Source organism: Rhopalosiphum maidis, chromosome 3, assembly GCF_003676215.2.
Source record: "Rhopalosiphum maidis isolate BTI-1 chromosome 3, ASM367621v3, whole genome shotgun sequence".
Lineage (NCBI taxonomy): Eukaryota > Metazoa > Arthropoda > Insecta > Hemiptera > Aphididae > Rhopalosiphum > Rhopalosiphum maidis.
Window position 1 is genome coordinate 56,864,902 of NC_040879.1, and position 12,085 is coordinate 56,876,986.

Consider the following 12,085-nt stretch of genomic DNA (forward strand, 5'->3'; position numbering starts at 1 on the left):
GGGTGAATTTTTCTCGAAAAAAAGATCATAAATATGGAGCGAAGAAATACTTATAAACCCGTACTAGACTAACATCACCGTGGGACTATGTTTGTAAAAAATAAATAAATATTGAGTAAAATATCTTAAAAGGGTAGAATAATTAAGTATATGTCTTTATAACGATTCTGGGGTTTAAAGATTATGTAATATTAACAATTTTTTCGACTAATAATTAGAAATGTTCCTTGGTAGAAAAGATTAAATAGGTTTTTATGAAGACTCAGAAATGGTGAACTATTATAGTACATAATTAATCAAGTGAATTTTATTTATGAATGTTACAAAAAATATTCGTATATCATAAGTAAAAGTTACTACCTAATTTTGAAGGTAATTTACTAATTAATCATTAGGGATGTTTTTTTGTAGTACTTAACTATAGTAAATAATATTATCAAAACATTACATAAAATAATGTATCTTAATACCATCTGAACAGTATATAGGTATTTGTTACTCAATAACTTTGATACAAATTAATTTAAAGCATGTAATTATATGAAAATTACTAAATTAAACATGAAATACAAATCTTTTTAATTTGTATAAATATATTAATTTTAATTATAATTTCGATGTACATTTGTATACAGATATATAATAAATCGTTAGTTACAATATTTCTTAACTACTATGTATACTCAAATAATATAAAATATTTAACTGTTAACATTTTTACAAATACATTTAACAGTTGCATTGATATTCTATATAGTTATTATACAAAAAAGTTTAAAATCAAAATATAAGCATTAGATTTTAAAATTTTTGATTTTGACATCTGATGACACTTGTATTAAAAATAAAAACATTCAGGATACAAGAATATAAATATCAATACCATAAGAATTAAGAAATAACAGAACTTTTGTACAACTCAACAGTTTTTTTTTTTTATATAATAATTATTTCTATTCACTTCTAAATAAATCACATGATTGAAAAAAATGTATATAATTAAATATTGTATAATTCGCAAACATACTTAATAGTAATATTTTTAGTTTATTTAATCAATATAAATGAGCAACAATATACGGAACAGTCTCATTATTTTTTCAATATTTTATTATAATTTTTAACTATCTTAAAAAATTTGTTATATCAAATTGTTAATTCATACTAATTTATCTAAAATGTCATAAGTATCACAGGTTTGAAAAATAATTTGATTTTTTATTAGTATCATAAAGTATATAAGATGTCATTAAAATATTATCTTTATTAATACACAGCATGTTAGTCAACTGCTTATTTATATTATGTATATATTTATAAAAAAAATTGCTTAATAATGATCAACTACAATAGTAGAAGAGGCACTTAAAAATAATGCATTATACAATATACATATTAAATATAATATCCTTACTTTTAAAACAAGAATAAAATTTTCAAGATTCAACGGTAAACAGGTATAATAAATTAAAATTTTACTAAAATAATAAAATGAGAGTAATAAATTACTAGAGAATTAAATCAATTCTAGTATAAAGTTAATATACAATTAACTTGAGTTATATATGTTGTTTTACTACTCATTTAGTAAGAATGAAGAGTGAATAATAAAAAAGTATAGTTCTATCAATCAATATTTTTTAATTTAAAAATAGGATATTATTAATACAATTAAGTTCCTTTAGGCTATAATATTATTTAAAGCTAACAAATTTGTAAATGGATTATGTACAAATTGTTCATACTCAATATGCCTCTTTTACTACTAACAAATTATTATATATCATATTATTAATACACATTTTGTCTTAAGTTATTTTGAAATAATCAATTTATCATTCATAAAATATTGTTGATAAAAATAGCAAATATATAATTTAATTTAATATAAAATACAGTTGAATAGTTCATTATTGAAGAAACAAATTATAAAATTTGCACCAAATTTCATCTATAAGCAGTTGCGATGATTATTTTTAATGTTGAACTCGTGTAGTTGGTAAATCCCGCTCAGTAAAAGCTGTTCTTGATCGACTGCGATATAATAATGGAGCTCTTTTATCATCTATAATATTATAAGTCAGATATACAAATAAGTAATAATTATAATTAGTTACACATAATAATTTATTTAATATGTATGTGTAAAAATGAATTTAAAAATGTTTATTACCTCCGGTATTTGTGCCACCTTGTCTTCGTCGCCTTTGATCTCGACTAAATGCAGATCCTGTTTGCAATGCTTCAAACAAACTGTCCATTACACCTTCTTGTGTATGATCTGCATTCATATCAATTAGTGCTTTTTTACGTGCTGCTCGTTCCTTTTTTTCTTTCTCTGCTTTATCACGAGCATCTCGAGCGCGACGACTTTTTTCTTCTGCTTCTCTTCGTTTATGATTTTCTCTTTGAGCTTCCTAAAATTCATATTATTTTTATTATTACGTGTTGATAAAATATTTTTGTGATCAATATGAAATTAATTTAAACATCATAAGGCTTGAAGCAGATTATAATTACTGGTTTGATCTATGGAGAATGCACATAAATTATATACGTAATATTAATATAAGAAAACTATAAAATATCTAGTATAAGAATAGATGTTGATATAATTATTAAATGTAAATAAATTATGATGATTAATAATAAAAATATAGTCTATTGCTGAATAGTGTACTATTTATTTTATGGGATGTTTGATTACTAGATATTGAGACATCTAATTTGTGTATTTTAATTCATTATAAGTAATTATACAAACTGTACTTACATAGAAACTATCTTTGAATGCTTTAAGGTCGGTAAAAAATTCTTCTAAAGTATATTTTGACTTGTCAAACACATAATATTCAGCTAAATCATCATATAAAGCTTCCATTTTTTTACACATATTTTGTAACAATTCAAATTGTGACTTGGCTTCTTTTGCAAATGGCTGTTAATGTTATACAATTTTTAAACAAATATTATTAAAATAATTTACACATTTTAATCTGAAGATTAAATTATGAAATACACAAACAATGATTATCACCACTGTAGTAAGAGGAAAATAAAAAGAAACAAAGTCTTGGAGATTTGTCATAAATTATTTTAAAGCTATTATAAATAATATGTAATACAATATTTTCGAGATTTTATGTAGCTTTTTTGCATAGCATAAATTATTTTAAGACTTAATTTTTTTTACTTGTAACAATGAAAATAAAGTTTTAAATCTAATATTTATGTAATAAGTGATAAAGCTCTAAAATAATTTATACAAACATATATTTACTATAGATCTGTATGAAATACTTACAGTCATAACTTCTGAAAATAAATCATCTTCACCACATTGTTGTTTATTACAATTGTTAGTAAGATCTACATCCAAGTTACGTAAACTTGTATCCATAATGCGTAATGTCTTTTGAATAACATCAATTGATACTCTAGCAGCTCTATCACAGTGAGTTAGCTCGTCACCAAATGTAATTAAGTCCGGATAGTTTTTTTCAACTATATCGACAAGATAATGAAGAAGAGTTGACTTATTTTCTACATCTTTAATTGAAGTGAGCTGTTTGAATAAAAGGAGCAAATTAGATGTTTTAATATATCAATACATTATTCATTTATTTAACACGTTCACTGCTGTGACGACTACGCATCGTGATATGTTGTTGGTAATCCCAACTAATGGTGAAGCATTGTGGTCATAAACATACAGGTTTTCTGATATAAAATATTCAACTATTGATAAACATCCAATTATTTGTGTAGATATTCAGTACAAATTTATTTACCATATGTGCAGTTAATTTTTCCTTTTTTAGTACAGAAAAAAATTTAGCTTTAAAAATTAATAAATCAAATTATCTGCTATGGTAAGCGGTAAACGATAGATAAGAATTAAGCAGAGCTGAACGTGTTAAGAAGTACACTTACTGTAATAACAACACTTACTTTTGGCAAAAAACTTATTTCAAATCCATAAGCTTGTCCATTTCGTGAACCACTATTCATATAGTTTCCTAATAATAATACAAGCTCCAACATTTTGTTAAATTTAACACCACTTTTAACTTCTTCACAAGCAGCTGTACCTGCCACAATGGCTGGCTTAATATCTTGTACCATCTCAGGATGATGTTGTCGGTAACTTAAAGATTTTAGCCTAGGTAGCAGTCTTTTAATTTCTCCCATCTATAAAAAGTTAAAATTTTATTAAAAATTATGCTTTAATACATTTTCTAATATAATTAATATAAAAATATAATATGATATTAATAAAAATTACAATAGTTATTAAATTCAATATTTTAGACTATACAATTTCTAATAATAACTTATGTAATTTTCAAAATACTTACAGTTACAGCAAATTGTTCTGCTTCTACGAGATCTTCATAAGGACAATCTAAATCTCTTAGTTTTTTTAATTGATCTGGTGGTGGTAAGTAATTAATTAGTTGATCCAGTACATTTCCTTTTAGTACTACATCATCACATTTGAGAACACCGCGTTTTACATCAGCATAACTCAAATGTTTTAACGAGCCACCCAATAAAATAGATAAATTTTGTGAAGCTTTTGGTTCTAATACCTTTAAACATCTTACTTTCTTAAGGGTCGAAGTTCTAAAAGTAGGATAAAGAAAAAAATATTATTAGTACCAAGGTTTTTCTTAATCCAATAAAAAATTATAAAATATTATTATACTTGTCAGTGGAATCTTCTGGTTTTTTTCGAGCTGGTTTTGATGAAAACTTTTCTGATAATCCTTGTAATATATCATTGGATGCTAGAGATTCTTCTTGGACACGTGCCCAAAAACATTTGTCAGATACTTTTTGAGGTATTATCTAAAATAGTATTAACATAGAAAATTACTAAATATGTAATAATTAAGGATTGGAAACTAGCAAATACATATATTTTTATTTTTGGTGAGTAATAGAACATCAAAAGTAAGATATAAATTTGTTCTATGCTTTCCTGACGTCGTTTAAGAAATTTTATTTTGCTAATTTAGTTTTAAGGGCTATTTATAGATATATTTTTACACTTTAAAGTACCTAAATAAACAATATCACTTCAATAAAGTGTATAAATATGTAAACAAAAACATATATTTTGATTTTCAAATAGTAGATACATTTGTTATTATTGTTGAAAACATTAGATAATTTATTCCATTTATTTCCAACAACATGATTAATTTTAAAATAATCTCAAATACATTGTACTGCAATATTATCAGATTCATCAAATTTACATTCTCGTCAGACCAAATACCTTTAGTTTCTAAAATAATACCTACTATCATATTATATAAAAAAAAGTATTCATTTTGTAAAACTAAAAAATATAAAAATTCTTTTATAAATATTTGACAATTTTATTTTGCATATTTACCAATTTTTAGTGCTAATTTTGGTGTATTAAGTGCATACTAAAATGCTGAAAATGTACTTTTTTAGTGTTATTAACTTCTAAACCCTGGTAATAATTACTACCAAAAATAACTAATTATTAAATAATATTTTATTAACCAACAAAATTGACCATTAAATATATTATATTTAATTTACATTATAAATTTATTCTACTATCTCCTTAATTTATTTCTGTGAAATATGTATACTTACACTCTTCCAGTTCGCTCGTTTAATGCCTTCCACATGCCACAGTTTTTTGGGTTTAAGGCCAGGAGGAAGTTGATTTCCTAAATTACCAAGTGGAGGCGGTGGGCGAGGTATTCCACTTCCTGCCATGTTTGGAAATGGTGGTGGTGGTGGAGGACCACCTCCAGGCATAGGTGGTGGTGGTGGAGGAGGAGGACCAACAGAACCAGGCATGGGGGGCGGAGGTGGAAAGTTACCACCAATAAACATGGGTGGTGGTGGAGGAGGTGGTGGTGGAGGTGGACCACTGGTATTTCCATCTTGCTTTTTATTTAATCCTAATTTTCCATTCTAAATTATAAAACAGATCAATGTTAAAATAATATATGCTTAATAATAAAAAAAAAAATGAACATATTAAACTTAAATAATATGTGAACATGTGTGTTGAAAACTGTAATAAAAATATATATTATTTGACATCTAAAGAATTTATTATATTAGTATCTACCTTCTCTATGTATTTTTATGGCATTTGATTTTATTATAAAACCTATAAATTTATAGTGTCAAAGAAAAATATAAAAAAGATTTCATACATTATTTGAAAATTGACACAAAAATATGATTATTGAGAACAAAGAAGTATAAAATATTTAGATCTTGCTTATTTAATTTAATTGCCAACACAAAACCATAAATGTATAACGCATTTCCTACATAATATAAGATATCATATTTGTTTTACCAGAATAAATTACTTATGCTTTATTAACAGTATTAACATTAGCTAATTATTATTGATAAATATATTTGAAAAAATAATGATGTTTTTTATTATTAAATATTACAATAAAACTTACATTATCCATAGATGAGTTTAACATAAACTCTTTTATCGTAGTTTCAGCTTGAATTAATTTAGCTTCTGCTTCCTGGCGAGTAGCTACAGCATGTTCTAATTTATCTTTTAGCTCTTCAACTCTTCTATCTTCTTCAGCTTTAGATTTCTCTGTTACCAATAAATAGTTGAAATTAATTTAAAAGAATTAAAGTACAATAAAGTTCTACAGAACTGATAATTTACCAACAACAGTGTCAATTAATGGTTGTACATCTAATTGAAAACGCTTAGTTGCATGAAAATCCGGATCACAGCCATTACGATGTAAAACAATTTGTGATACACATTCTTCTATGAGCTTGTAAAAAGCAGGCCTTAGTAAAAATAAACAAATTATCTATAAATATTTTGTTTTCACCTTACTCTAGTAATAGCATACAATAAATTAGAAAAATGTTCAAATGAAAATGGTTTAAATAAATGCAATTATTTTTAATTGTATAATTTTGAATACATAATAAGTTATTCTTATATTAGTTACTAAAATAATTTTTATTTAACTTTATTTTTATATACTACTAACTATTAAAATATTGAAAGCTGTGCTATATTTTTGGTTAAATCTTATGTAAATTTAAATATATAAAAACTGTTTTTTTTCAGAGAAAAAATATTTTGATATTTATAAATATAACTTTATGAAAAATCCAGCTATAAAAAAAAATTAAACAATAAATATAAAGATTGTATACTAATTTCTGGATAATTTTCAATTACCTACTAGAATATCCTTGAAAAAATTCTATAAAGTAAACATAACTAAAAAATGATAACATAGATCAGATTATTATAATAAATATACATTTTTAAATTAAATTAAATTAAATATTATTGTTATTACATAGATGGTCTCTTCAATTAATAGTAACAATTTATTTTATGGTTATTATTATTATTTCTGCTAATCAATTTTACCTGATAGAAACATCATCTTTAATAAATAGAAAATGTTGAAGTATAGACAAAAGATAAGGTTCAGCAGGTGTATCTGCCACAATGTTTTTAATGACATCAAAACAATCTCCTACATCATCAAAATCCATGCGTACATTATCAAATCTTTGAACTAATTCTTCATAATCATCTTCTTTATGTACATTAAATATATTTAATTGTCTACTAAGATCTTCACTGCAATCTTTTTCTAAGCTCTAAAAAATATTCATAGTATTAATAATTTAATACTTTAACTTAGTTAATATTTAAATATAATTTAATTAAAGATTTACATCAATAACATCATACATGCCGGCTCGCATGATTTCATTTCGTAAATGACCACGAAATTCTAAGTCTTCAGGTGTAGATACAATAGCATTAATAAACTGTAGGCAAGCTACCTAAACAAATTTAATAAACTATATTAGTGAAAAACTAGAAAAATTACTAAGTTACTTTTCCTACCACACTTTAATATTAATTATTTTTTAAAATTAAATAAGTATATCATATGTATACAACTTTATACTATATAAAATATTAATTTTATTTATATTATTTGATAGTTTTAAACAAAATAAAAACATTAAATACCTATTTTTGAATACAAAATTGTTTTAAATAAATTACTTACAAAAACAAAAGTATATTAACTTACTCTTAAAGCTTCATTTCCTATACTTTTTAGACCCTGGACTATAGGTAAAAATCGACAACGATTTTCAATATCTGCACTCATAGTTATGGCTTCAAGAGCTTTTTCATGACCATTTGGAGGTATTAAGCTAACAGCTGCTAGGACTTTTACTGCCTCTAACATAACAGCAGGTTTATTGATATCTAATGATCGTGCAATAACAGTCAGTGCTTCTTTGTGTCCAAACATTTGTTTTAAACCAACAGTGCTATTCATGATTGCTTTCAAACATCTGATACATTCATATTGTATACGAGCAAATTGAGCATTTTTCCCATCACTAAAAAAAAAAACATTAATTACATTAATTGAAAAATCTTTAAAATATATTATGTAGTACATATTTGCATATATAATTGTTAAAAGTAAGAAAAAAATAAAGCATAAGTTTTAAAAATACTATACAGTAGTAATACCAAATTATCACAAATCTAATGTTAACAAAACACAACCTCAGAAAATAATACATTTATTTAAGTGATATTAATTATGTACAAACAGAACTTGGAAAAAATAAATAGGTTAAAAGTAATAGATCTAAAATAATAATTTCCCTTTTTATTATTATTTAAGACGTATACATTAATATAGACGTGATATTTTTAATGCAACAAGATTTTGATACTTTTTTTTCAATGGAAGTATTTAAAATATCATTGCCAATGTAACAATAATTTATTGATTTTTATGTTTGTATAATGTTATTGTACGAGGTATTGTATATTCAAACCACATGGAGAATATCGAATATATGCGATGTGCATCAAATTGTTAACACTTTACCTAGAATTACAAAATTTATCCCTTGCAAACTACTTTTTTAAAAAACTGGAGTAACAAAAACAAAATCTATAAATTGCCTAACCAGTTCTCATCTTCAAAAATTATTACTACTGGTCGATTAAACAAAAGATTAATACTATACTGTCTATACTACAAAATATCAATTTATTCCTATAATTAACTATTTTATACCAAAATAATGTTATATCTAATGGCCATAGATGCTACAAGGACAGATTTTCAATAAAAAAATGAAGTAAAAGAAAAGAAGATTTGGTGTTGTATCTGAAATTATTTATTATTCATTTTAATAATTGTATAATAGTGTAACTATAACGTAAAAGACTGTAAATTTCAATATTCTTTTATACTAATAACTATTTTAGAATTAATTAAATGTCCTAAAAATTCTAACATAAAAAGTACACAGACCCCTCAAAAAATTGTTGATCAAAAAGAAATTAACATGCACATTAAACACATACAACTTGTATGTGGTTGTTAAACTTGACCTTGCAGTTTAATCATCCAATACTTACCCATATCATTATTTTTCTTTCAAAAAAATCAATGATATCAATATAAGTATTTGATACCCTACACCTATCCTAATTTAATCTATAATTGCTTTATCTTAACTTTATAAATATAATATGATCAGTATAAAACTAGGTATAATATAATATTGTACTTACTTGCGATAACATTCATTGAGCACAGATAATACTTGACGTAATCCTTCGGTGCCAAATTCACTAACCCAGCTTAATGGATGGTTAGTTAAAGCTATACGCAGTGATACTACACAATTATATGTCTTATTGGCACTTAAATCTGGTTGTGAAAGATATTGAATATACTCTGTAGGTTTGTCACATGTTTTTTTATTTCCTTCCTATTATGATAATATACATAACAATATTAAAATTTGTAATTTAAATGAATAATAACATATTTCAGAAAATTATAACTTACATTACTTGATTTTTTATAATGCATCATTAACATTTTTTTTTTATTCACAACTGATTGATCTCTTATTGGGGTTTTTTTCTCTTCTGTTAAATTCATATCATCCTAAAATATATATAAATTTACATCAATTTAATTGAAAATTATGTATAATGTAAGTATATTATTTTCCAACAATTAAAATATTGTTTAAATTTATGAAAAATAATTAGAATGTATCTTAATATTTTTTGTTACCAGCATTTCTTCAAACTTATCGTTGAGTGCTTCTACATCTAAATGTTCAACAAACATTTCACACTCATCTGCATCGTTGTGACCGCCTGATGAAATATCGTTATCCGAGTTAATGCGTGGCAAAGAGCGGCTGCCAACACCATATGTACTTCCACTGCTGTAGATACCATTGCCACCGACACCACCGATGGGCGATGATGCCGCTGACCCATATTTTTTTGGTCGTCCAAACAATGTATCTAGCTGTAAATACATAAGTAAAATTAATGCTAGATAAAAATAAGTAGGTAAGATGTAACACTGAGATACTAATAAACAAAAGACAATTTTTATATTAAAATATAATTTTGTTTTGGGGAATTAAGAATATGCCCCATAATTAAACATTTTTAACACCATAAATATAATTGAAAAGAAAAAACAGAAATATAAATATACAAATATTATTAATAATAGTACTTACAAAACCAGTGGTTGGTTTGGTTTTTTCTCCGCGAGACATGTTTATTCTGTTGAATATTTATTACTTTCAACATCTGAAACAGATAATAAAAACATGCAGTTAACTCAAAGTACAGAAAAAATTAGTTATCTTATAACACACTTAACAGGCCCGTAACCTGTCAAAAAATCTCAATATTATTATCATTTAACGAAGCAACTGAAAAACATAAAGTTACACAGCTAACGGTTTTAAACGGAAAAACCGATAGAATCACAATTGATTTCGGACATTCTTAAACGTTTTAAAAGCGCGTACGATAACTATTTATCAAATGATATTTACTTAAAAACCTGTTGAATGTTACCACTATACATAATAGTATGTATCAGCAAATGAAACAGTGCAGTGGTCGCCACAGCGCAGTAAACGACGACGGAATATACTAGTGTAATAGCACCGGGTTGTACATTTCGACGTGTATACTTTACTCGCCAAATGACTTTTCACGAAAAGTTGCACGAAATATATTCTAATAAGGAATATATTATTATCGCAGTAGAACACTTAAAATCGAGTTAAAAACAACAACAACAACGATACGAGCAATTAAAATAACTTGCGCGTTATCACTTATCTGCTTGTACCACGGTCTCGGGTCCGATAAGACATTCTAAAAAGATAACATCTCCCACCAACACTGTCAATACCCGTCGTTTGTAGTGCGTTCGGCGTATGCTATTACGTATGTATTATCGGTCGATTGGGAGTATTGAGACCAAATAACTATTGTAAAACCGCAAAATCTTTAATATTATCGCCCTTTTTTTTTTCACATAATTTATGTGCATCGTCATTATCATTCGACCATCTCATAGGTGTGCGGAATATTAACGGCCCTAATTAAGAGTAAATACACGCGAGCGCCGCACTCGTTTCAATAGAGTCCAGATGTTACGCTACGTTACGTTACGTACCTGTGTCTTACCACCTACCTCCAAACTGCCGTTAACGTTCCGGCCGTTTGCGCAATTATTTATTGTGTAACGAATAAGTGCCTATTATCGTCGTGTAAATTACATGAAATTACATTATTTGATTAAGATGCTTAGAAAAAAAAAAACATAAAGTGCAGTTTACACTTTCAGAACGGACGTTAATACGTTATGATTTCCTAAGACAATATTTGGTACGTATATTGTATTTATTTTGTTTTTTTAAGCTAGTCCGATTTTGTATTTTTCGTTACCGCGCGTTGGTACAGTAATTATATTAACACAACGCTAATGCACTTTCACGGGACGCCATTTAACTGGTGTGTCTTATTTTAGTGGCTGAAAACGATGATGTCAGAATTTGTTGGGCCTTGGCAAATTTAGTTTTGATCTAAAGCCAACAAAAAAAAACTGCGAATACCCACGTGATTTACGTAAATATACGAGCTACGGAGGTGGACCTCTGCATACCCCTTCCTAGTCCAAGCGACTATAAACCATAA

General features: G+C 25.9%; 1 protein-coding gene across 2 annotated transcripts; it reads right to left on the minus strand.

Moving 5' to 3' along the window:
• Positions 1–1,598: 1,598 nt before the first annotated feature.
• On the minus strand, positions 1,599–11,581 carry LOC113555794 (protein diaphanous). Of its 2 annotated transcripts, none has more exons than XM_026960337.1 (18): positions 11,565–11,581; positions 10,609–10,681; positions 10,146–10,388; positions 9,912–10,013; positions 9,632–9,831; positions 8,115–8,433; positions 7,747–7,857; positions 7,433–7,668; positions 6,701–6,831; positions 6,477–6,625; positions 5,638–5,964; positions 4,709–4,851; positions 4,359–4,626; positions 3,952–4,191; positions 3,305–3,565; positions 2,774–2,938; positions 2,174–2,417; positions 1,599–2,065 (listed from the first exon to the last, which is right to left on the minus strand). In XM_026960337.1, the coding sequence occupies exons 2-18, from the start codon at positions 10,645–10,647 to the stop codon at positions 1,977–1,979; spliced, it is 3,267 nt and encodes a 1,088-aa protein (XP_026816138.1). In that variant the 5' UTR covers positions 10,648–10,681; positions 11,565–11,581; the 3' UTR covers positions 1,599–1,976. The 2 variants fall into 2 exon arrangements, with proteins under 2 accessions (XP_026816138.1, XP_026816136.1); XM_026960335.2 differs by lacking the exon at positions 11,565–11,581 and adding an exon at positions 10,933–11,197.
• Between the last annotated feature and the right edge of the window lie 504 nt (positions 11,582–12,085).

What these genes read in the sequence shown, in the direction of transcription:
- LOC113555794 (XM_026960337.1), bottom strand. Translation starts at nt 10,647, where the DNA reads ATGTCTCGCGGAGAAAAAACCAAACCAACCACTGGTTTT. An exon ending in TAGGAAATGAAGCTTTAAGA is followed by an intron (nt 7,858 to 8,114) that starts GTAAGTTAATAT and finishes AAATTTGTTTAG; the next exon opens with GTAGCTTGCCTACAGTTTAT. An exon ending in AAATAAGTTTTTTGCCAAAA is followed by an intron (nt 3,566 to 3,951) that starts GTAAGTGTTGTT and finishes TTATTCAAACAG; the next exon opens with CTCACTTCAATTAAAGATGT.